The sequence below is a fragment of the Oncorhynchus nerka genome, linkage group LG13, assembly GCF_034236695.1.
Source record: "Oncorhynchus nerka isolate Pitt River linkage group LG13, Oner_Uvic_2.0, whole genome shotgun sequence".
Lineage (NCBI taxonomy): Eukaryota > Metazoa > Chordata > Actinopteri > Salmoniformes > Salmonidae > Oncorhynchus > Oncorhynchus nerka.
Window position 1 is genome coordinate 103,148,425 of NC_088408.1, and position 26,882 is coordinate 103,175,306.

Genomic DNA, 26,882 nt, shown 5'->3' on the forward strand with positions numbered 1-26,882 from the left:
AACAGCGTGGTAGCAACACAGCGTGGTAGCAACACCGCGTGGTAGCAACACAGCGTGGTAGCAACACAACGTGGTAGCAACACAGCGTGGTAGAAGAACAGCGTGGTAGCAACACCGCGTGGTAGCAGCACAGCGTGGTAGCAACACCGCATGGTAGCAACACAGCGTGGTAGCAACACAGCGTGGTAGCAGAACAGCGTGGTAGCAACACCGCGTGGTAGCAACACAGCGTGGTAGCAGAACAGCGTGGTAGCAGAACAGCGTGGTAGCAACACCGCGTGGTAGCAACACCGCGTGGTAGCAACACAGCGTGGTAGCAGAACAGCGTGGTAGCAGAACAGCGTGGTAGCAACACCGCGTGGTAGCAACACAGCGTGGTAGCAGAACAGCGTGGTAGCAACACAACGTGGTAGCAACACCGCGTGGTAGCAACACCGCGTGGTAGCAACACAGCGTGGTAGCAACACCGCGTGGTAGCAACACAGCGTGGTAGCAACACAACGTGGTAGCAGCACAGCGTGGTAGCAGCACCGCGTGGTAGCAGCACAGTGTGGTAGCAACACAGCGTGGTAGCAACACCGCGTGGTAGCAACACAGCGTGGTAGCAACACAGCGTGGTAGCAACACAGCGTGGTAGCAGAACAGCGTGGTAGCAACACCGCGTGGTAGCAACACAGCGTGGTAGCAGAACAGCGTGGTAGCAGAACAGCGTGGTAGCAACACCGCGTGGTAGCAACACCGCGTGGTAGCAACACAGCGTGGTAGCAACACAGCGTGGTAGCAGAACAGCGTGGTAGCAGAACAGCGTGGTAGCAACACCGCGTGGTAGCAACACAGCGTGGTAGCAGAACAGCGTGGTAGCAACACAACGTGGTAGCAACACCGCGTGGTAGCAACACCGCGTGGTAGCAACACAGCGTGGTAGCAACACCGTGTGGTAGCAACACAGCGTGGTAGCAACACAACGTGGTAGCAGCACAGCGTGGTAGCAGCACCGCGTGGTAGCAACACAGTGTGGTAGCAACACAGCGTGGTAGCAACACCGCGTGGTAGCAACACAGCGTGGTAGCAGAACAGCGTGGTAGCAGAACAGCGTGGTAGCAGAACAGCGTGGTAGCAACACCGCGTGGTAGCAACACCGCGTGGTAGCAACACCGCGTGGTAGCAACACAGCGTGGTAGCAACACAGCGTGGTAGCAGAACAGCGTGGTAGCAACACCGCGTGGTAGCAACACAGCGTGGTAGCAGAACAGCGTGGTAGCAACACAACGTGGTAGCAACACCGCGTGGTAGCAACACAGCGTGGTAGCAGAACAGCGTGGTAGCAGAACAGCGTGGTAGCAGAACAGCGTGGTAGCAACACCGCGTGGTAGCAACACCGCGTGGTAGCAACACCGCGTGGTAGCAACACAGCGTGGTAGCAACACAGCGTGGTAGCAGAACAGCGTGGTAGCAACACCGCGTGGTAGCAACACAGCGTGGTAGCAGAACAGCGTGGTAGCAACACAACGTGGTAGCAACACCGCGTGGTAGCAACACAGCGTGGTAGCAACACAGCGTGGTAGCAACACAGCGTGGTAGCAGCACAGCAGGGTAGCAGCACCGCGTGGTAGCAACACAGTGTGGTAGCAACACAGCGTGGTAGCAGAACAGGGTGGTAGCAACACAGCGTGGTAGCAGAACAGCGTGGTAGCAACACAGCGTGGTAGCAACACAGCGTGGTAGCAGAACCGCGTGGTAGCAACACCGCGTGGTAGCAACACCGCGTGGTAGCAGAACAGCGTGGTAGCAACACCGCGTGGTAGCAACACCGCGTGGTAGCAACACAACGTGGTAGCAACACAGCGTGGTAGCAACACAACGTGGTAGCAACACAGCGTGGTAGCAGCACAACATGGTAGCAACACAACATGGTAGCATCACAACATGGTAGCAGCACAAAACATGGTACAAACATTATTGAGCACAGACAACAGCACAAAGGGCAAGAAGGTAGAGTCAGGTCTGTAGGCCTCCTTGCTCGCATACACTTTATCAGTTCTGCCCGCAAGTGTTCTATAGGTTGAGGTCAGGGCTTTGTGATGGCCACTCCAATACCTTGACTTTGTTTTCCTTAAGCCATTTTGCCACAACTTTGGAAGAATGCTTGGGGGTCATTGTCCATGTGGATGACCCATTTGCGACCAAGCTTTAACTTCCTGACTGATGTCTTGAGATGTTGCTTCATCATATCCACATATATATATGCAGGATATGTTGGACTCCAGGTTGTAGAAACATCTCAAGGATAGAGGGCATTGGGTTCTATAACTGATTTGAAGTATTATTTTTGCCAGATAATTAATTGGGATGTTTAGTTTTGTTCCTTTTGATTCAGATTTCATAAGCTCAGTGACCATGTTTTTTAAATGACAGTTTGTCATCAAACCAGATACCATTTATATTTGTAGGAAGGAATTCACACAATTTGTGTCATTAGTCATTAGAAAAATAGAAAAAAACGTCCTCTCTCTGTCTATTGGGAGCAGGTTGAAATGACAGCAGTGATGTCCTCTCTCTGTCTATTGGGAGCAGGTTGAAATGACAGCAGCGATGTCCTCTCTCTGGGAGCAGGTTGAAATGACAGCAGCGATGTCCTCTCTCTGTCTATTGGGAGCAGGTTGAAATGACAGCAGCGATGTCCTCTCTCTGGGAGCAGGTTGAAATGACAGCAGCGATGTCCTCTCTCTGTCTATTGGGAGCAGGTTGAAATGACAGCAGTGATGTCCTCTCTCTGGGAGCAGGTTGAAATGACAGCAGTGATGTCCTCTCTCTGGGAGCAGGTTGAAATGACAGCAGCGATGTCCTCTCTCTGTCTATTGGGAGCAGGTTGAAATGACAGCAGTGATGTCCTCTCTCTGTCTATTGGGAGCAGGTTGAAATGACAGCAGTGATGTCCTCTCTCTGTCTATTGGGAGCAGGTTGAAATGACAGCAGCGATGTCCTCTCTCTGTCTATTGGGAGCAGGTTGAAATGACAGCAGTGATGTCCTCTCTCTGTCTATTGGGAGCAGGTTGAAATGACAGCAGTGATGTCCTCTCTGGGAGCAGGTTGAAATGACAGCAGCGATGTCCTCTCTCTGTCTATTGGGAGCAGGTTGAAATGACAGCAGCGATGTCCTCTCTCTGTCTATTGGGAGCAGGTTGAAATGACAGCAGCGATGTCCTCTCTCTGTCTATTGGGAGCAGGTTGAAATGACAGCAGTGATGTCCTCTCTCTGTCTATTGGGAGCAGGTTGAAATGACAGCAGTGATGTCCTCTCTCTGGGAGCAGGTTGAAATGACAGCAGCGATGTCCTCTCTCTGTCTATTGGGAGCAGGTTGAAATGACAGCAGCGATGTCCTCTCTCTGTCTATTGGGAGCAGGTTGAAATGACAGCAGCAATGTCCTCTCTCTGGGAGCAGGTTGAAATGACAGCAGCGACGTCCTCTCTCTGTCTATTGGGAGCAGGTTGAAATGACAGCAGTGATGTCCTCTCTCTGTCTATTGGGAGCAGGTTGAAATGACAGCAGTGATGTCCTCTCTCTGGGAGCAGGTTGAAATGACAGCAGTGATGTCCTCTCTCTGGGAGCAGGTTGAAATGACAGCAGTGATGTCCTCTCTCTGGGAGCAGGTTGAAATGACAGCAGTGATGTCCTCTCTCTGGGAGCAGGTTGAAATGACAGCAGCGATGTCCTCTCTCTGTCTATTGGGAGCAGGTTGAAATGACAGCAGCGATGTCCTCTCTCTGTCTATTGGGAGCAGGTTGAAATGACAGCAGCGATGTCCTCTCTCTGTCTATTGGGAGCAGGTTGAAATGACAGCAGCAATGTCCTCTCTCTGGGAGCAGGTTGAAATGACAGCAGCGACGTCCTCTCTCTGTCTATTGGGAGCAGGTTGAAATGACAGCAGCGATGTCCTCTCTCTGTCTATTGGGAGCAGGTTGAAATGACAGCAGCAATGTCCTCTCTCTGGGAGCAGGTTGAAATGACAGCAGCGACGTCCTCTCTCTGTCTATTGGGAGCAGGTTGAAATGACAGCAGTGATGTCCTCTCTCTGGGAGCAGGTTGAAATGACAGCAGCGATGTCCTCTCTCTGGGAGCAGGTTGAAATGACAGCAGCGATGTCCTCTCTCTGTCTATTGGGAGCAGGTTGAAATGACAGCAGTGATGTCCTCTCTCTGTCTATTGGGAGCAGGTTGAAATGACAGCAGCGATGTCCTCTCTCTGTCTATTGGGAGCAGGTTGAAATGACAGCAGCGATGTCCTCTCTCTGTCTATTGGGAGCAGGTTGAAATGACAGCAGCGATGTCCTCTCTCTGTCTATTGGGAGCAGGTTGAAATGACAGCAGCGATGTCCTCTCTCTGGGAGCAGGTTGAAATGACAGCAGCGATGTCCTCTCTCTGTCTATTGGGAGCAGGTTGAAATGACAGCAGCGATGTCCTCTCTCTGTCTATTGGGAGCAGGTTGAAATGACAGCAGCGATGTCCTCTCTCTGGGAGCAGGTTGAAATGACAGCAGCGACGTCCTCTCTCTGGGAGCAGGTTGAAATGACAGCAGTGATGTCCTCTCTCTGGGAGCAGGTTGAAATGACAGCAGTGATGTCCTCTCTCTGGGAGCAGGTTGAAATGACAGCAGCGATGTCCTCTCTCTGTCTATTGGGAGCAGGTTGAAATGACAGCAGCGATGTCCTCTCTCTGTCTATTGGGAGCAGGTTGAAATGACAGCAGTGATGTCCTCTCTCTGTCTATTGGGAGCAGGTTGAAATGACAGCTGCGATGTCCTCTCTCTGGGAGCAGGTTGAAATGACAGCAGCGATGTCCTCTCTCTGTCTATTGGGAGCAGGTTGAAATGACAGCAGCGATGTCCTCTCTCTGTCTATTGGGAGCTCTGCCTTCAGCTATTGCCACGGTGACCAATGTATGTTTGTACCAGGGTGTGTGTTGCTCAAATCTCTTCCTCTTTCTCTCCTGTGTCTCCTGCCTCCTTTGTGTCCCCCTCCCTCTCTGTCACTCCAGATCCGAAGGACCCTATAGCCATCGAGCGGTTGAACCTGATGAACATGGCTAAGCTGAGCATCAAGGGTCTGATTGAGTCGGCCCTGAACCTGGGCAGGACCCTGGACTCTGACTACGCTCCGTTACAGCAGTTCTTCGTGGTCATGGAGCACTGCCTCAAACACGGACTCAAAAGTAAGGACGTGTTACAGCTATAGGTATAGCTATGTTATTGTTTGTTTCTAGCCTGGTCCCAGATCAGTTTGTGCTATCTTTACTAACTTGTTTAGAGTGAAAATCTGGTCCCAGATCAGTTTGTGCTATATCTTTACTAACTTGTTTAGAGTGAAAATCTGGTCCCAGATCAGTTTGTGCTATATCTTTACTAACTTGTTTAGAGTGAAAATCTGGTCCCAGATCAGTTTGTGCTATATCTTTACTAACTTGTTTAGAGTGAAAATCTGGTCCCAGATCAGTTTGTGCTATATCTTTACAAACTTGTTTAGAGTGAAAATCTGGTCCCAGATCAGTTTGTGCTATATCTTTACTAACTTGTTTAGAGTGAAAATCTGGTCCCAGATCAGTTTGTGCTATATCTTTACTAACTTGTTTAGAGTGAAAATCTGGTCCCAGATCAGTTTGTGCTATATCTTTACTAACTTGTTTAGAGTGAAAATCTGGTCCCAGATCAGTTTGTGCTATATCTTTACTAACTTGTTTAGAGTGAAAATCTGGTCCCAGATCAGTTTGTGCTATATCTTTACTAACTTGTTTAGAGTGAAAATCTGGTCCCAGATCAGTTTGTGCTATATCTTTACTAACTTGTTTAGAGTGAAAATCTGGTCCCAGATCAGTTTGTGCTATATCTTTACTAACTTGTTTAGAGTGAAAATCTGGTCCCAGATCAGTTTGTGCTATATCTTTACTAACTTGTTTAGAGTGAAAATCTGGTCCCAGATCTGTTTTTTCTCAATGTTTATTCCTCCTTGGAGTGCTCCTCTTTATAACAGTCGCATTCCTTCTGGAACATTCCTATAGAGTCATGATAATGATTCTCATAAGGACGTACAGAAAGTAGTCACATCCTTGAATCTTTCCATATTTTCTTGTTACACTCTTGAGTTTAAAATGGATTAAATTGATATCTTTTTGTCACTGGCCAACACACAATACCCCATAATGCCAAAGGAATTATGTTTCAAATTAATACAACATTTTAAAGCTTAAATGTCTTGAGTCAATAAGTATTCAACCCCTTTATGTCAAACCTAAATCAGTTCAGGAGTAAACATGTGTTTTAACAAGACACATAATAAGATGCATGGACTCTCTGTGTTCAATATGGTTTCTGAATGACTACCTCATCTCTGATGCATGGACTCTCTGTGTTCAATATGGTTTCTGAATGACTACCTCATCTCTGTACCCCACACATATAAGTATCTCTAAGGTCCCTCAGGGAATTTCAAACACAGACTCAACAGCAAAGACCAGGGATGTTTTTCAATGCCTCGCAAAGAATGGCCCCTGTTGGTAGATGGGTAAAAATGAAAAAGCAGACATTGAATATCGCTTTGAGCATGATGTTGTTATTCATTACACTGTGGATGGTGTATCAATACACCCAGTCACTACAAAGATACAGGCGTCCTTCCTAACTCAGTTGCCAGAGAGGAATGAAACCGCTCAGGGATTTCACCATGAGGCCAATGGTAACTTTAAAACTTTAAAGTTACAGAGTTGAATGGCTGTGAGGAGAAAACTGAGGATGGACCAACAACATTGTAGTTACTCCACAATACTAACCTAATGGACAGAGTGAAAAGAAGGAAGCCTGTACAGAATACAAATATTCCTAAACAAGCTTCCTGTTTGCAATAAGGCACTAAAGTAAAACTGCAAAGAATATGGGAAAGAAATTCACTTTATGTCCTGAATACAAAGTGTTTGAGGCAAATCAGACACAACGTATCACAGAGTACCACTCTTCATATGTTCAAGCATGGTGGTGGCTGCATCATGTTATGGGTATGCTTGTCATCGGCAAGGACAAGGGATTTCTTTAGAATACAAAGAAACGTAATAGAGCTAAGCACAGGCAAAATCCTAGAGGAAACCCTGGTTCAGTCGGCTTTCCACCAGACATTAGGAGATGAATTAACCTACAGCAGGACAATAACCTCAAACACAAGGCCAAATCTAGAGTGGAGTTGCTTACCAAGACGATGTCGAATGTTCCTGAGTGGCCGTGTTACAGTTTTGACTTAAATTGAAATGAAATTGCCTTGAAAATGTATGGCAAGACTTGAAAATGTTGGTTTATCATAATCAACAACCAACTTGACAGAGGTTGAAGAATTTAAAAAAGAGTAATGTGCAAATATTGTACAATCCAGGTGTGCAAAGCTCTTAGACTTACCCAGAAAGACTCACAGCCGTAATCACTCTTAGAGACTTACCCAGAAAGACTCACAGCTCTTTGACTTACCCAGAAAGACTCACAGCTCTTTGACTTACCCAGAAAGACTCACAGGAAGCTCTTTGACTTACCCAGAAAGACTCACAGGAAGCTCTTTGACTTACCCAGAAAGACTCACAGCTGTAATCTGTGACAAAGGTGATTCTAACGTGTCTTGACTCAGGGGTGTGAACACTTACGTAAATTTAGATATTTCATTTTCATTTTCAATACATTTGAAAAACTGTCTGACCATGTTTTCCCTTTATGATGTGTGTAGATGGGTGACATTTTTTGTTGTTTGAATCCATTTTGAATTCAGGCTGTAACAAAACAAAATGTGAGAAGTCAAGGGGTGTGAATAATTTCTGAAGGAACTGTATGTATGTGAAACAAGCTATTGGTTTTTTACATTTACGCAACTTAGAAGAAGAGTTTAGCCCAGAGGTTTTAAGTGTAAAAAAGGAAACCTAAAGCTTTCTTGGTCTTAACCAGATCCTCTGCCTAACACCCCTCATCCGCTTGTCCTCAACCCCCTTCCTCTACCGACCCTCTCAGCCAAGAAGACATTCCTGGATTTAAAACCTACTGATTCTGTTCATTCAGGATGCTTAGAAGTGCCCTGTCAGGATGATCTTAGCATTGGTGTTGTGTAGTATTGTTGGCCTAACGTTCCCTCTACCGACCCCCTCAGCCAAGAAGACGTTCCTGGGGCAGAACAAGTCTTTCTGGGGGGCCCTGGAGCTGGTGGAGAAACTCACCCCTGAGGCTGGAGAGATCACCGCCAGCGTCAAGGACCTGCCAGGACTCAAGTAAGACCTGCGCCTGAATAACGCTGTCCCTAATGTCCTCTTCCTGACTAACGCTGTCCCTAATGTCCTCTTCCCATCTGACTAACGCCGTCCCTAATGTCCTCTTCCTGTCTGACTAACGCCGTCCCTAATGTCCTCTTCCTGTCTAACGCCGTCCCTAATGTCCTCTTCCTGTCTAACGCCGTCCCTAATGTCCTCTTCCTGTCTAACGCCGTCCCTAATGTCCTCTTCCTGACTAACGCTGTCCCTAATGTCCTCTTCCCATCTGTCTAACGCCGTCCCTAATGTCCTCTTCCTGACTAACGCTGTCCCTAATGTCCTCTTCCCATCTGACTAACGCCGTCCCTAATGTCCTCTTCCTGTCTAACGCCGTCCCTAATGTCCTCTTCCTGTCTGACTAACGCCGTCCCTAATGTCCTCTTCCCGTCTGACTAACGCCGTCCCTAATGTCCTCTTCCCGTCTGACTAACGCCGTCCCTAATGTCCTGTTCCTGACTAACGCCGTCCCTAATGTCCTCTTCCTGTCTGACTAACGCCGTCCCTAATGTCCTCTTCCCGTCTGACTAACGCCGTCCCTAATGTCCTCTTCCCGTCTGACTAACGCCGTCCCTAATGTCCTCTTCCCGTCTGACTAACGCCGTCCCTAATGTCCTCTTCCAGTCTGACTAACGCCGTCCCTAATGTCCTCTTCCTGTCTGACTAACGCCGTCCCTAATGTCCTGTTCCTGACTAACGCCGTCCCTAATGTCCTCTTCCCGTCTGACTAACGCCGTCCCTAATGTCCTCTTCCAGTCTGACTAACGCCGTCCCTAATGTCCTCTTCCTGTCTGACTAACGCCGTCCCTAATGTCCTCTTCCTGTCTGACTAACGCCGTCCCTAATGTCCTCTTCCTGTCTGACTAACGCCGTCCCTAATGTCCTCTTCCTGTCTGACGCCGTCCCTAATGTCCTCTTCCCGTCTGACTAACGCCGTCCCTAATGTCCTGTTCCTGACTAACGCCGTCCCTAATGTCCTCTTCCCGTCTGACTGACGCCGTCCCTAATGTCCTCTTCCTGTCTGACTGACGCCGTCCCTAATGTCCTCTTCCTGTCTGACTAACGCCGTCCCTAATGTCCTCTTCCTGTCTGACTGACGCCGTCCCTAATGTCCTCTTCCCTCCTGACCAACGCCGTCCCTAATGTCCTCTTCCTGTCTGACTAACGCCGTCCCTAATGTCCTCTTCCTGTCTGACTAACGCCGTCCCTAATGTCCTCTTCCTGTCTGACTGACGCCGTCCCTAATGTCCTCTTCCTGTCTGACTGACGCCGTCCCTAATGTCCTCTTCCTGTCTGACTAACGCCGTCCCTAATGTCCTCTTCCTGTCTGACTGACGCCGTCCCTAATGTCCTCTTCCCTCCTGACTAACACCGTCCCTAAGACTGCATCTAATGTCACAATAGTAGAGTGATTTTATTTCAGCTTTTATTTATTTCATCACATTCCCAGTGGGTCAGAAGTTTACATTCACTTAGTATGTGGTAGCATTGCCTTTAAATTGTTTAACTTGGGTCAAACGTTTTGGGTAGCCTTCCACAAGCTTCCCATGATAAGTTGGGTGAATTTTGGCCCATTCCTCCTGACAGAGCTGGTGTAACTGAGTCAGGTTTGTAGGTCTCCTTGCTCGCACATGCTTTTTCAGTTCTGCCCACAAATGTTATATAGGATTGAGGTCAGGGCTTTGTGATGGCCACTCCAATACCTTGACTTTTTGCCACAACTTTGGAAGTATGCTTGGGGTCATTGTCCATTTGGAAGACCCAATTGCGACCAAGCTTTAACTTCCTGACTGATGTCTTGAGATGTGGAAATATTGAAGCAACATAATTTTCCTACCTCATGATGCCATCAATTTTGTGAAGTGCACCAGACCCTCCTGCAACAAAGCACCGCCACAACATGATGCTGCCACCCCCGTGCTTCACAGTTGGGATGGTGTTCTTCGGCTTGGAAGCCTCCCCCTTTTCCTCCAAACATAACGATGGTCATTATGACCAAACAGTTCCACTTTTGTTTTATCAGACCAGAGGACATTTCTCCAAAAAGTACGATCTTTGTCCCCATGTGCAGTTGCAAACTGTAGTCTGGCTTTTTTATGGTGGTTTTGGAGCAGTGGCTTCTTCCTTGCTGAGCGGCCTTTCAGGTTATGTCGATATAGAACTCGTTTTACTGTGGATATAGATACTTTTGTACCTGTTTCCTCCAGCATCTTCACAAGGTCCTTTGCTGTTGTTCTGGGATTGATTTGCACTTTTCGCACCAAAGTACGTTCATCTCTAGGAGACAGAATGCGTCTCCTTCCTGAGCGGTATGACAGCTGCGTGGTCCCATGGTGTTTATACTTGCGTACTATTGTTTGTACAGATGAACGTGGTACCTTCAGGCGTTTGGAAATTGCTCCCAATGATGAACCAGACTTGTGGAGGTCTACAATGTTTTCCTGAGGTCTTGGCTGATTTATTTAGATTTTCCCATGATGTCAAGCAAAGAGGCACTGAGTTTGAAGGTAGGCCATGAAATACATCCACAGGTACATCTCCAATTGACTCAAATGATGTCAATTAGCCTATCAGAAGCTTCTAAAGCCATGACATCCATTTTCTGGAATTTTCCAAGCTGTTTAAAGGCACAGTCAACTTAGTGTATGTAAACTTCTGACCCACTGGAATTGTGATACAGTGAATTATAAGTGAAATAATCTGTCTGTAAACAATTGTTGGAAAAATGACTTGTGTCATGTACAAAGTAGATGTCATAACCGACTTGCCAAAACTATAGTTTGTTAAAAAGACATTTGTGGATTGGTTGTATTGATGTCACACGCTTAACAGATTGGTGTAAACCCCTGTCACTCACCAGAACCCCGTTAGGAAGAGGGCGGGCCTGGCTGCGATTGGCCCTGATGCAGAAGAAGCTGTCAGACTACATGAAGACCATCATCAACAGAAAGGACCTGCTCAGGTGTGTGTGTGAGAGCATACGTTGCCAGCGAGTTGTTCAATGAGGCCAATGGGTGTGTGTGTGTGTGTGTGTGTTAACAGTGTTGTTTAATGAGGCCGATGGTGTGTGTGTGTGCGCGCGTGTGTGTGTGTTAACAGTGTTGTTTAATGAGGCCGATGGTGTGTGTGTGTGCGCGTGTGTGTGTGTGTTAACAGTGTTGTTTAATGAGGCCGATGGTGTGTGTGTGTGTGTGTGTTAACAGTGTTGTTTAATGAGGCCGATGGTGTGTGTGTGTTAACAGTGTTGTTTAATGAGGCCGATGGTGTGTGTGTGTGTGTGTGCGTTAAGTGTTGTTTAATGAGGCCGATGGTGTGTGTGCGTGCGTTAACAGTGTTGTCTAATGAGGCCGATGTGTGTGTGTGTGTGTGTGTGTGTGTGTGTGTGTGTGTGTGTGTGTTAACAGTGAGTTCTACGAGGCCAATGCTCTCATGATGGAGGAGGAGGGAGCCGTGATCGCCGGGCTGCTGGTTGGGTTGAACGTCATCGATGCCAACCTCTGTATGAAAGGAGAAGACCTGGACTCACAGGTTGATGTTCTACACTGTAGTTACACTATAGTTACACTGTAGAGTACACTATACATTTACACTGTAGTCAGTACACTATACATTTACACTGTAGTCACACTGTAGTCAGTACACTATACATTTACGCTGTAGTTACACTGTAGTCAGTACACTATACATTTACACTGTAGTCAGTACACTATACATTTACACTGTAGTCAGTACACTATACATTTACACTGTAGTCGGTACACTATACATTTACACTGTAGTTACACTGTAGTCAGTACACTCTACATTTACACTGTAGTTACACTGTAGTCAGTACACTATACATTTACATTGTAGTTACACTATAGTCAGTACACTATACATTTACATTGTAGTTACACTATAGTCAGTACACTATACATTTACATTGTAGTTACACTGTAGTCAGTACACTATACATTTACACTGTAGTCAGTACACTATACATTTACACTAGTCGGTACACTATACATTTACACTGTAGTCGGTACACTATACATTTACACTGTAGTCAGTACACTATACATTTACACTGTAGTTACACTGTAGTCAGTACACTATACATTTACATTGTAGTTACACTATAGTCAGTACACTATACATTTACATTGTAGTTACACTGTAGTCAGTACACTATACATTTACACTGTAGTCAGTACACTATACATTTACACTAGTTAGTACACTCTACATTTACACTGTAGTTAGTACACTCTACATTTACATTGTAGTTACACTATAGTCAGTACACTATACATTTACACTGTAGTCAGTACACTATACATTTACACTGTAGTCAGTACACTATACATTTACATTGTAGTTACACTATAGTCAGTACACTATACATTTACATTGTAGTTACACTGTAGTCAGTACACTATACATTTACACTGTAGTCAGTACACTATACATTTACACTGTAGTCAGTACACTATACATTTACACTAGTTAGTACACTCTACATTTACACTGTAGTTAGTACACTCTACATTTACATTGTAGTTACACTGTAGTCAGTACACTATACATTTACACTGTAGTCAGTACACTACATTTACACTGTAGTTACACTGTAGTCAGTACACTATACATTTACATTGTAGTTACACTGTAGTCAGTACACTATACATTTACACTGTAGTCAGTACACTATACATTTACACTGTAGTTACACTGTAGTCAGTACACTATACATTTACACTGTAGTTACACTGTAGTCAGTACACTATACATTTACACTGTAGTCAGTACACTATACATTTACACTGTAGTCAGTACACTATACATTTACACTGTAGTCAGTACACTATACATTTACACTGTAGTCAGTACACTATACATTTACACTGTAGTTACACTGTAGTCAGTACACTATACATTTACATTGTAGTTACACTATAGTCAGTACACTATACATTTACACTGTAGTCAGTACACTATACATTTACACTGTAGTCAGTACACTATACATTTACATTGTAGTTACACTGTAGTCAGTACACTATACATTTACACTGTAGTCAGTACACTATACATTTACACTGTAGTCAGTACACTATACATTTACACTGTAGTCGGTACACTATACATTTACACTGTAGTCAGTACACTATACATTTACACTAGTTAGTACACTCTACATTTACACTGTAGTTAGTACACTCTACATTTACATTGTAGTTACACTGTAGTCAGTACACTATACATTTACACTGTAGTCAGTACACTATACATTTACACTGTAGTTACACTGTAGTCAGTACACTATACATTTACATTGTAGTTACACTGTAGTCAGTACACTATACATTTACACTGTAGTCAGTACACTATACATTTACACTGTAGTCAGTACACTATACATTTACACTGTAGTCAGTACACTATACAGTTACACTGTAGTCAGTACACTATACAGTTACACTGTAGTCAGTACACTATACATTTACACTGTAGTCAGTACACTATACATTTACACTGTAGTTAGTACACTATACATTTACACTGTAGTTAGTATACTATACATTTACACTGTAGTCAGTACACTATACAGTTACACTGTAGTCAGTACACTATACATTTACATTGTAGTCAGTACACTATAGTCAGTACACTATACATTTACATTGTAGTTACACTGTAGTTAGTACACTATACATTTACACTGTAGACAGTACACTATACATTTACACTGTAGTTAGTACACTATATTTACACTGTAGTCAGTCCACTATATATTTACACTGTAGTCAGTACACTCTACATTTACACTGTAGTCAGTACACTGTAGTCAGTACACTATACATTTACACTGTAGTCAGTACACTGTAGTCAGTACACTATACATTTACACTGTAGTCAGTACACTATACATTTACACTGTAGTCAGTACACTCTACATTTACACTGTAGTCAGTACACTATACATTTACACTGTAGTTACACTGTAGTCAGTACACTATACATTTACACTGTAGTCAGTACACTGTAGTCAGTACACTCTACATTTACACTGTAGTCAGTACACTATACATTTACACTGTAGTCAGTACACTATACATTTACACTGTAGTCAGTACACTGTAGTCAGTACACTCTACATTTACACTGTAGTCAGTACACTCTACATTTACACTGTAGTTAGTACACTATACAGTTACACTGTAGTCAGTACACTATACATTTACACTGTAGTTACACTGTAGTCAGTACACTATACATTTACAAAGGGTCTGAATACTTTCCAAAGCGGCTGTATTACCTTCATTTGACCGGGACAATCCACATCTTTTATAAACATGACAGATTTATCCAGACAGCTAGTTTTCGACTGCAGAACCTTGATTCTGTGTTTCTCTTCCTAACTGAAGTGTTAATGCCAGTGTCTGTCTGTTTCCTGTTTCCAGGTCGGGGTGATAGACTTCTCCATGTATCTTAAGGATGGGGGTCACAGCAGCAAGACGGTGGAAGGGTGAGTTCCTCCTCTCCTCTCCTTTAGGAGACACGGCCCTAGTGTTGAGGAGACACGGCCCTAGTGTTGAGGAGACACGGCCCTAGTGTTGAGGAGACACGGCCCTAGTGTTGAGGAGACACGGCCCTAGTCTTGAGGAGACACGGCCCTAGTGTTGAGGAGACACGGCCCTAGTGCTGAGGAGACACGGCCCTAGTGCTGAGGAGACACGGCCCTAGTGCTGAGGAGACAAGGCCCTAGTGCTGAGGAGACACGGCCCTAGTGCTGAGGAGACACGGCCCTAGTGCTGAGGAGACACGGCCCTAGTGCTGAGGAGACACGGCCCTAGTGCTGAGGAGACACGGCCCTAGTGCTGAGGAGACACGGCCCTAGTGCTGAGAGAGACACGGCCCTAGTGCTGAGAGAGACACGGCCCTAGTGCTGAGAGAGACACGGCCCTAGTGCTGAGAGAGACACGGCCCTAGTGCTGAGAGAGACACGGCCCTAGTGCTGAGAGAGACACGGCCCTAGTGCTGAGAGAGACACGGCCCTAGTGCTGAGAGAGACACGGCCCTAGTGCTGAGAGAGACACGGCCCTAGTGCAGAGAGAGACACGGCCCTAGAGAGACACGGCCCTAGTGCTGAGAGAGACACGGCCCTAGCTGAGACAGACCCTAGTGCCCTGAGAGAGACACGGCCCTAGTGCTGAGAGAGACACGGCCCTAGTGCTGAGAGAGACACGGCCCTAGTGCTGAGAGAGACACGGCCCTAGTGCTGAGAGAGACACGGCCCTAGTGCTGAGAGAGACACGGCCCTAGAGCTGAGGAGACACGGCCCTAGAGCTGAGGAGACACGGCCCTAGAGCTGAGGAGACACGGCCCTAGAGCTGAGGAGACACGGCCCTAGAGCTGAGGAGACACGGCCCTAGTGCTGAGGAGACACGGCCCTAGTGCTGAGGAGACACGGCCCTAGTGCTGAGAGAGACACGGCCCTAGTGCTGAGAGAGACACGGCCCTAGTGCTGAGAGAGACACGGCCCTAGTGCTGAGAGAGACACGGCCCTAGTGCTGAGAGAGACACGGCCCTAGTGCTGAGAGAGACACGGCCCTAGTGCTGAGAGAGACACGGCCCTAGTGCTGAGAGAGACACGGCCCTAGTGCTGAGGAGACACGGCCCTAGTGCTGAGAGAGACACGGCCCTAGTGCTGAGAGAGACACGGCCCTAGTGCTGAGGAGACACGGCCCTAGTGCTGAGAGAGACACGGCCCTAGTGCTGAGAGAGACACGGCCCTAGTGCTGAGAGAGACACGGCCCTAGTGCTGAGAGAGACACGGCCCTAGTGCTGAGAGAGACACGGCCCTAGTGCTGAGAGAGACACGGCCCTAGTGCTGAGAGAGACACGGCCCTAGAGAGACACGGCCCTAGAGAGACACGGCCCTAGAGAGACACGGCCCTAGTGCTGAGAGAGACACTGCCCTAGTGCTGAGAGAGACACTGCCCTAGTGCTGAGAGAGACACGGCCCTAGTGCTGAGAGAGACACGGCCCTAGTGCTGAGAGAGACACGGCCCTAGAGAGACACGGCCCTAGAGAGACACGGCCCTAGAGAGACACGGCCCTAGTGCTGAGGAGACACGGCCCTAGTGCTGAGGAGACACACGGCCCTAGTGCTGAGAGAGACACGGCCCTAGTGCTGAGAGAGACACGGCCCTAGTGCTGAGAGAGACACGGCCCTAGAGAGACACGGCCCTAGAGAGACACGGCCCTAGAGAGACACGGCTCTAGAGAGACACGGCCCTAGTGTTGAGAGAGACACGGCCCTAGAGAGACACGGCTCTAGAGAGACACGGCCCTAGTGTTGAGAGAGACACGGCCCTAGAGAGACACGGCCCTAGAGAGACACGGCCCTAGAGAGACACGGCCCTAGTGTTGAGAGACACGGCCCTAGTGTTGAGAGAGACACGGCCCTAGAGAGACACGGCCCTAGTGTTGAGAGAGACACGGCCCTAGTGTTGAGAGAGACACGGCCCTAGTGTTGAGAGAGACACGGCCCTAGTGTTGAGAGAGACACGGCCCTAGTGTTGAGAGAGACACGGCCCTAGAGAGACACGGCCCTAGAGAGACACGGCCCTAGTGTTGAGAGAGACACGGCCCTAGTGTTGAGAGAGACACGGCCCTAGTGTTGAGAGAGACACGGCCCTAGTGTTGAGAGAGACACGGCCCTAGAGAGACACGGCCCTAGTGTTGAGAGACACGGCCCTAGTGTTGAGAGACACGGCCCTAGTGTTGAGAGACACGGCCCTAGTGTTGAGAGAGACACGGCCCTAGTGTTGAGAGAGACACGGCCCTAGTGTTGAGAGAGACACGGCCCTAGAGACACGGCCCTAGTGTTGAGGAGACACGGCCCTAGAGAGACACGGCCCTAGTGTTGAGAGAGACACGGCCCTAGAGAGACACGGCCCTAGTGTTGAGGAGACACGGCCCTAGTGTTGAGGAGACACGGCCCTAGAGAGACACGGCCCTAGTGTTGAGAGAGACACGGCCCTAGAGAGACACGGCCCTAGAGAGACACGGCCCTAGAGAGACACGGCCCTAGAGAGACACGGCCCTAGAGAGACACCGGCCCTAGAGAGACACGGCCCTAGAGAGACACGGCCCTAGAGAGACACGGCCCTAGAGAGACACGGCCCTAGAGAGACACGGCCCTAGAGAGACACGGCCCTAGAGAGACACGGCCCTAGAGACACGGCCCTAGAGAGACACGGCCCTAGAGAGACACGGCCCTAGAGAGACACGGCCCTAGAGAGACACGGCCCTAGAGAGACACGGCCCTAGAGAGACACGGCCCTAGAGAGACACGGCCCTAGTGTTGAGAGAGACACGGCCCTAGTGTTGAGAGAGACACGGCCCTAGAGAGACACGGCCCTAGAGAGACACGGCCCTAGAGAGACACGGCCCTAGAGAGACACGGCCCTAGAGTAGAGAGACACGGCCCTAGTGCCCTGAGAGAGACACGGCCCTAGAGAGACACGGCCCTAGAGAGACACGGCCCTAGGCCCTAGAGAGACACGGCCCTAGAGAGACACGGCCCTAGAGAGACACGGCCCTAGTGTTGAGGAGACACGGCCCTAGTGTTGAGAGAGACACGGCCCTAGTGTTGAGAGAGACACGGCCCTAGTGTTGAGAGAGACACGGCCCTAGTGTTGAGAGAGACACGGCCCTAGAGAGACACGGCCCTAGAGAGACACGGCCCTAGAGAGACACGGCTCTAGAGAGACACGGCCCTAGAGAGACACGGCCCTAGAGAGACACGGCTCTAGAGAGACACGGCCCTAGTGTTGAGAGACACGGCCCTAGAGAGACACGGCCCTAGAGAGACACGGCCCTAGAGAGACACGGCCCTAGAGAGACACGGCCCTAGAGAGACACGGCCCTAGAGAGACACGGCCCTAGTGTTGAGGAGACACGGCCCTAGTGCTGAGAGAGACACTGCCCTAGTGCTGAGAGAGACACGGCCCTAGTGCTGAGAGAGACACGGCCCTAGTGCTGAGAGAGACACGGCCCTAGAGAGACACGGCCCTAGTGACACGGAGAGACACGGCCCTAGTGTTGAGAGAGACACGGCCCTAGTGCTGAGAGAGACACGGCCCTAGTGTTGAGAGAGACACGGCCCTAGCTGAGACACGGCCCTAGTGCTGAGAGACACGGCCCTAGTGCTGAGAGAGACACGGCCCTAGAGAGACACGGCCCTAGAGAGACACGGCCCTAGAGAGACACGGCCTAGACACGGCCCTAGAGAGACACGGCCCTAGTGTTGACGGCCCTAGAGAGACACGGCCCTAGAGAGACACGGCCCTAGTGTTGAGAGAGACACGGCCCTAGTGTTGAGAGAGACACGGCCCTAGAGAGACAGGCCCTAGAGAGACACGGCCCTAGAGAGTGCCCTAGAGAGACACGGCCCTAGTGTTGAGAGAGACACGGCCCTAGTGTTGAGAGAGACACGGCCCTAGTGTTGAGAGAGACACGGCCCTAGTGTTGAGAGAGACACGGCCCTAGAGAGACACGGCCCTAGAGAGTGTTAGAGAGACACGGCCCTAGAGACACGGCCCTAGAGAGACACGGCCCTAGAGAGACACGGCCCTAGTGTTGAGGAGACACGGCCCTAGTGTTGAGAGAGACACGGCCCCTAGAGAGACACGGCCTAGTGACACGGAGAGAGACACGGCCCTAGAGAGACACGGCCCTAGTGCTGAGAGACACGGCCCTAGTGCTGAGAGAGACACGGCCCTAGTGCTGAGAGACACGGCCCTGAGAGAGACACGGCCCTAGAGAGACACGGCCCTAGAGAGACACGGCCCTAGAGAGACACGGCTCTAGAGAGACACGGCCCTAGTGTTGAGAGAGACACGGCCCTAGAGAGACACGGCTCTAGAGAGACACGGCCCTAGTGTTGAGAGAGACACGGCCCTAGTGTTGAGAGAGACACGGCCCTAGAGAGACACGGCCCTAGTGTTGAGAGACACGGCCCTAGTGTTGAGAGAGACACGGCCCTAGTGTTGAGAGAGACACGGCCCTAGTGTTGAGAGAGACACGGCCCTAGAGAGACACGGCCCTAGTGTTGAGAGAGACACGGCCCTAGAGAGACACGGCCCTAGAGAGACACGGCCCTAGAGAGACACGGCCCTAGTGTTGAGGAGACACGGCCCTAGTGTTGAGGAGACACGGCCCTAGAGAGACACGGCCCTAGTGTTGAGAGAGACACGGCCCTAGAGAGACACGGCCCTAGAGAGACACGGCCCTAGAGAGACACGGCCCTAGAGAGACACCGGCCCTAGAGAGACACGGCCCTAGAGAGACACGGCCCTAGAGAGACACGGCCCTAGAGAGACACGGCCCTAGAGACACGGCCCTAGAGAGACACGGCCCTAGAGAGACACGGCCCTAGAGAGACACGGCCCTAGAGAGACACGGCCCTAGAGAGACACGGCCCTAGAGAGACACGGCCCTAGAGAGACACGGCCCTAGAGAGACACGGCCCTAGTGTTGAGAGAGACACGGCCCTAGAGAGACACGGCCCTAGAGAGACACGGCTCTAGAGAGACACGGCCCTAGAGAGACACGGCTCTAGAGAGACACGGCCCTAGTGTTGAGAGACACGGCCCTAGTGTTGAGAGACACGGCCCTAGTGTTGAGAGAGACACGGCCCTAGAGAGACACGGCCCTAGAGAGACACGGCCCTAGAGAGACACGGCCCTAGAGAGACACGGCCCTAGAGAGACACGGCTCTAGAGAGACACGGCCCTAGTGTTAGAGAGACACGGCCCTAGAGAGACACGGCCCTAGAGAGACACGGCCCTAGAGAGACACGGCCCTAGTGTTGAGAGAGACACGGCCCTAGTGTTGAGAGAGACACGGCCCTAGTGTTGAGAGAGACACGGCCCTAGTGTTGAGAGAGACACGGACCTAGTGTTGAGAGAGACACGGCCCTAGAGAGACACGGCCCTAGAGAGACACGGCCCTAGAGAGACACGGCCCTAGAGAGACACGGCCCTAGTGTTGAGAGACACGGCCCTAGAGAGACACGGCCCTAGAGAGACACGGCCCTAGAGAGACACGGCCCTAGAGAGACACGGCCCTAGAGAGACACGGCCCTAGTGTTGAGAGACACGGCCCTAGTGTTGAGAGAGACACGGCCCTAGTGTTGAGAGAGACACGGCCCTAGAGAGACACGGCCCTAGAGAGACACGGCCCTAGAGAGACACGGCCCTAGTGTTGAGAGACACGGCCCTAGTGTTGAGAGAGACACGGCCCTAGTGTTGAGAGAGACACGGCCCTAGAGAGACACGGCCCTAGAGAGACACGGCCCTAGAGAGACACGGCCCTAGTGTTGAGAGACACGGCCCTAGAGAGACACGGCCCTAGTGTTGAGAGACACGGCCCTAGAGAGACACGGCTCTAGAGAGACACGGCCCTAGAGAGACACGGCCCTAGAGAGACACGGCCCTAGAGAGACACGGCCTAGAGACACGGCTCTAGAGAGACACGGCTCTAGAGAGACACGGCCCTAGTGTTGAGAGACACGGCCCTAGAGAGACACGGCCCTAGAGAGACACGGCTCTAGAGAGACACGGCTCTAGAGAGACACGGCCCTAGTGTTGAGAGAGACACGGCCCTAGAGAGACACGGCTCTAGAGAGACACGGCCCTAGAGAGACACGGCCCTAGTGTTGAGAGAGACACGGCCCTAGTGTTGAGAGAGACACGGCTCTAGAGAGACACGGCCCTAGAGAGACACGGCCCTAGAGAGACACGGCCCTAGTGTTGAGAGAGACACGGCCCTAGTGTTGAGAGAGACACGGCTCTAGAGAGACACGGCCCTAGAGAGACACGGCCCTAGAGAGACACGGCCCTAGAGAGACACGGCTCTAGAGAGACACGACTCTAGAGAGACACGGCCCTAGTGTTGAGAGACACGGCCCTAGTGTTGAGAGACACGGCCCTAGTGTTGAGAGACACGGAGACACGGCGGCCCTAGTGTTGAGACACTGCCTAGTGTTGAGAGACCGGCTCTAGAGAGACACGGCCATAGTGTTGAGAGACACGGCCATAGTGTTGAGAGACACGGCCCTAGTGTTGAGAGACACGGCCCTAGTGTTGAGAGACACGGCCCTAGAGAGACACGGCTCTAGAGAGACACGGCCCTAGAGAGACACGGCCCTAGAGAGACACGGCCCTAGAGAGACACGGCCCTAGAGAGACACGGCCCTAGTGCTGAGAGAGACACGGCTCTAGAGAGACACGGCCCTAGAGAGACACGGCCCTAGAGAGACACGGCCCTAGAGAGACACGGCCCTAGAGAGACACGGCCCTAGAGAGACACGGCCCTAGTGTTGAGAGACACGGCCCTAGTGTTGAGAGAGACACGGCCCTAGTGTTGAGAGAGACACGGCCCTAGAGACACGGCCCTGAGAGAGACACGGCCCTAGAGAGACACGGCCCTAGAGAGACACGGCCCTAGAGAGACACGGCCCTAGAGAGACACGGCCCTAGAGAGACACGGCCCTAGAGAGACACGGCCCTAGAGAGACACGGCTCTAGAGAGACACGGCCCTAGTGTTGAGAGACACGGCCCTAGAGAGACACGGCCCTAGAGAGACACGGCCCTAGAGAGACACGGCCCTAGAGAGACACGGCTCTAGAGAGACACGGCCCTAGAGAGACACGGCTCTAGAGAGACACGGCCCTAGTGTTGAGAGACACGGCCCTAGAGAGACACGGCCCTAGAGAGACACGGCCCTAGAGAGACACGGCCCTAGAGAGACACGGCCCTAGAGAGACACGGCCCTAGAGAGACACGGCCCTAGAGAGACACGGCCCTAGAGAGACACGGCCCTAGAGAGACACGGCCCTAGAGAGACACGGCCCTAGAGAGACACGGCCCTAGAGAGACACGGCCCTAGAGAGACACGGCTCTAGAGAGACACGGCCCTAGAGAGACACGGCTCTAGAGAGACACGGCCCTAGAGAGACACGGCCCTAGTGTTGAGAGACACGGCCCTAGTGTTGAGAGACACGGCCCTAGTGTTGAGAGAGACACGGCCCTAGTGTTGAGAGAGACACGGCCCTAGTGTTGAGAGAGACACGGCCCTAGAGAGACACGGCCCTAGTGTTGAGAGAGACACGGCCCTAGAGAGACACGGCCCTAGAGAGACACGGCCCTAGAGAGACACGGCCCTAGTGTTGAGGAGACACGGCCCTAGTGTTGAGGAGACACGGCCCTAGAGAGACACGGCCCTAGTGTTGAGAGAGACACGGCCCTAGAGAGACACGGCCCTAGAGAGACACGGCCCTAGAGAGACACGGCCCTAGAGAGACACGGCCCTAGAGAGACACGGCCCTAGAGAGACACGGCCCTAGAGAGACACGGCCCTAGAGAGACACGGCCCTAGAGAGACACGGCCCTAGAGAGACACGGCCCTAGTGTTAGAGAGACACGGCCCTAGTGTTGAGAGACACGGCCCTAGTGTTGAGAGAGACACGGCCCTAGTGTTGAGAGAGACACGGCCCTAGTGTTGAGAGAGACACGGCCCTAGAGAGACACGGCCCTAGAGAGACACGGCCCTAGAGAGACACGGCTCTAGAGAGACACGGCCCTAGAGAGACACGGCCCTAGAGAGACACGGCCCTAGAGAGACACGGCCCTAGAGAGACACGGCCCTAGAGAGACACGGCCCTAGAGAGACACGGCCCTAGTGTTGAGAGACACGGCCCTAGAGAGACACGGCTCTAGAGAGACACGGCCCTAGAGAGACACGGCCCTAGAGAGACACGGCCCTAGAGACACGGCCCTAGAGAGACACGGCCCTAGAGAGACACGGCTCTAGAGAGACACGGCCCTAGAGACACGGCCCTAGAGAGACACGGCCCTAGAGAGACACGGCCCTAGAGAGACACGGCCCTAGAGAGACACGGCCCTAGTGTTGAGAGACACGGCCCTAGAGAGACACGGCCCTAGAGAGACACGGCCCTAGAGAGACACGGCCCTAGAGAGACACGGCCCTAGAGAGACACGGCTCTAGAGAGACACGGCTCTAGAGAGACACGGCCCTAGTGTTGAGAGACACGGCCCTAGAGAGACACGGCCCTAGAGAGACACGGCCCTAGAGAGACACGGCTCTAGAGAGACACGGCCCTAGTGTTGAGAGAGACACGGCCCTAGTGTCGAGAGAGACACGGCTCTAGAGAGACACGGCCCTAGAGAGACAGAGAGACACGGCCCTAGTGTTGAGAGAGACACGGCCCTAGTGTTGAGAGAGACACGGCCCTAGAGAGACACGGCTCTAGAGAGACACGGCCCTAGTGTTGAGAGAGACACAGCCCTAGAGAGACACGGCCCTAGAGAGACACGGCTCTAGAGAGACACGACTCTAGTGTTGAGAGAGACACGGCCCTAGTGTTGAGAGACACGGCCCTAGTGTTGAGAGACACGGCCCTAGTGTTGAGAGACACGGCCCTAGTGTTGAGAGACACGGCTCTAGAGAGACACTGCTCTAGAGAGACACGGCCCTAGTGTTGAGAGACACGGCTCTAGAGAGACACGGCTCTAGAGAGACACTGCTCTAGAGAGACACGGCCCTAGTGTTGAGAGACACGGCCCTAGTGTTGAGAGACACGGCCCTAGTGTTGAGAGACACGGCCCTAGTGTTGAGAGAGACACGGCCCTAGAGAGACACGGCCCTAGAGAGACACGGCCCTACCTACTTACCACATGTTTTGTATTTTGTCTCGTCTCCCACCAGGGATGGCCAGATCACAGCCATCCTGGACCAGAAGAACTACGTTGAGGAGCTCAACAGACACCTGAGTGCTTCAGTCAACAACCTGCAGGCCAAAGTGGACACTATGGAGAAGTCCAACACCAAGCTCACTGAAGAGGTGGGCTGGTTAGTTTCTACCTGGTTCTCATTTCTACCGTGCCTTCTGCCCACTGCACTACGGTGCCGAGAGGTGCTTTTCTAGAAGTTTGCAGTAGACTACATTAGTAATGTATGTTTGTAACCTGGTCTGTCCAGCTGGCAGTAGACTACATTAGTAATGTATGTTTGTAACCTGGTCTGTCCAGCTGGCAGTAGACTACATTAGTAATGTATGTTTGTAACCTGGTCTGTCCAGCTTTAGTAATGTATGTTTGTAACCTGGTCTGTCCAGCTTGCAATGTATGTTTGTAAGTCCACTGACATTAGTAATGTATGTTTGTAACCTGGTCTGTCCAGCTTGCAGTAGACTACATTAGTAATGTATGTTTGTAACCTGGTCTGTCCAGCTGGCAGTAGACTACATTAGTAATGTATGTTTGTAACCTGGTCTGTCCAGCTTGCAGTGGACTACATTAGTAATGTATGTTTGTAACCTGCTGTGTGGTCTGTCCAGCTTGCAGTAGCCAACAACAGGATCATCACCCTACAAGAGGATGTAGAACGAGTCAAGGAGGAGAGCTCCTACCAGCTAGAGTCCAGTCGCAAGGTTCTCCACCCCTCAAACATTTTCAGAAATATCTCGTATGTAGGGTGTACTTGGCTGTAGGGTGTACTTGGCTGTATGTTGTAGGGTGTACTTGGCTGTATGTTGTAGGGTGTACTTGGCTGTATGTTGTAGGGTGTACTTGGCTGTATGGTGTACCTGGCTGTATGTTGTAGGGTGTACCTGGCTGTATGTTGTAGGGTGTACTTGGCTGTATGTTGTAGGGTGTACTTGGCTGTATGTTGTAGGGTGTACTTGGCTGTAGGGTGTACTTGGCTGTATGTTGTAGGGTGTACCTGGCTGTATGTTGTAGGGTGTACCTGGCTGTATGTTGTAGGGTGTACCTGGCTGTATGTTGTAGGGTGTACTTGGCTGTATGTTGTAGGGTGTACTTGGCTGTATGTTGTAGGGTGTACTTGGCTGTATGTTGTAGGGTGTACTTGGCTGTATGGTGTACTTGGCTGTATGTTGTAGGGTGTACCTGGCTGTATGTTGTAGGGTGTACCTGGCTGTATGTTGTAGGGTGTACTTGACTATATGTTGTAGGGTGTACTTGGCTGTATGTTGTAGGGTGTACTTGGCTGTATGTTGTAGGGTGTACTTGGCTGTATGTTGTAGGGTGTACTTGGCTGTATGTTGTAGGGTGTACTTGGCTGTATGGTGTACTTGGCTGTATGTTGTAGGGTGTACCTGGCTGTATGTTGTAGGGTGTACCTGGCTGTATGTTGTAGGGTGTACTTGACTATATGTTGTAGGGTGTACTTGGCTGTATGTTGTAGGGTGTACTTGGCTGTATGTTGTAGGGTGTACTTGGCTGTATGTTGTAGGGTGTACTTGGCTGTATGTTGTAGGGTGTACTTGGCTGTATGTTGTAGGGTGTACTTTGCTGTATGTTGTAGGGTGTACTTGGCTGTATGTTGTAGGGTGTATGTTGTAGGGTGTACTTGGCTGTATGTTGTAGGGTGTACTTGGCTGTATGTTGTAGGGTGTATGTTGTAGGGTGTACTTGGCTGTATGTTGTAGGGTGTACCTGGCTGTATGTTGTACCTGGCTGTATGTTGTAGGGTGTACCTGTCTGTATGTTGTAGGGTGTACCTGGCTGTATGTTGTAGGGTGTACCTGTCTGTATGTTGTAGGGTGTACCTGTCTGTATGTTGTAGGGTGTACCTGTCTGTATGTTGTAGGGTGTACTAATTGAGTTGTATATCATGTAATGTGCTCCATGTTGTCTCGCCAGGCGTCACGGTCAGGTGACGGCTTGGCAGACGGCCAGGTGCTGGGAGAGGCACGCAAACAGCTTAAGGAGGAAACTCTGCTACGATTGGTCAGTTTCTCTCTCTGTTCTTCCCCTTTATTCCTGACACGGATCAGATACTTCCTCCATCCTCTATCCCCCGCAGGACATGGAGGTGCAGAGTAGAGGTCGACCGATTAATCAAAATGGCCGATTAATTAGGGCCGATTTCAAGTTTTCAACAATCGATAATCGATATTTTTGGACACTGATTTGCCGAATTATTAAAACAAAAGGTGTAAAAAAAAAAATATATATATATATGATTTAACGAGGCAAGTCAGTTAAGAACAAATTCTTATTTTCAATGACGGCCTAGGAACGGTGGGTTAGCTGCCTGTTCAGGGGCAGAATGACAGATTACCTTGTCAGCTCGGGGGTTTGAACTTGCTACCTTTCGGTTAACTAGTCCAACGCTCTAACCACCTGCCTTACATTGCACTCCACGAGGAGCCTGCGTGGCAGGCTGACTACCTAATAGAGGGCAGTTAGGAGCCATGGTAAGTTGTTAGCTAGCATTAAACTTAACTTATAAAAAACAATTAATCTTAACATAATCACTAGTTAACTACACATGGTTGATGATATTACTAGTTTAACTAGCTTGTCCTGCGTTGCATATAATCGATGCGGTGCCCGTTAGTTAATCATTGAATCATAGACTACTTTGCCAAACGGGTGATTTAACAAGCGCATTCGTTGCACCAAGCAGTCGTTGCACCAATGTGTACCTAACCATAAACATCAACACCTTTCTTAAAG

The 26,882-nt window shown here is 50.1% G+C and overlaps 1 protein-coding gene across 2 annotated transcripts in view; it reads left to right on the top strand.

The window, feature by feature from the left end:
* The window catches only part of rufy3 (RUN and FYVE domain containing 3), a 111,129-nt gene that overhangs the window by 21,428 nt on the left and 62,819 nt on the right, over positions 1–26,882 (top strand). For both annotated transcript variants that reach the window (XM_065026931.1, XM_065026930.1), the window contains exons 2-9: positions 5,037–5,210; positions 8,168–8,285; positions 11,182–11,283; positions 11,726–11,849; positions 14,768–14,832; positions 24,106–24,241; positions 24,737–24,829; positions 26,064–26,150. In XM_065026931.1, coding sequence (XP_064883003.1) covers positions 5,037–5,210; positions 8,168–8,285; positions 11,182–11,283; positions 11,726–11,849; positions 14,768–14,832; positions 24,106–24,241; positions 24,737–24,829; positions 26,064–26,150 — 899 coding nt within the window. The remainder of the gene's footprint in view (positions 1–5,036; positions 5,211–8,167; positions 8,286–11,181; positions 11,284–11,725; positions 11,850–14,767; positions 14,833–24,105; positions 24,242–24,736; positions 24,830–26,063; positions 26,151–26,882) is intronic.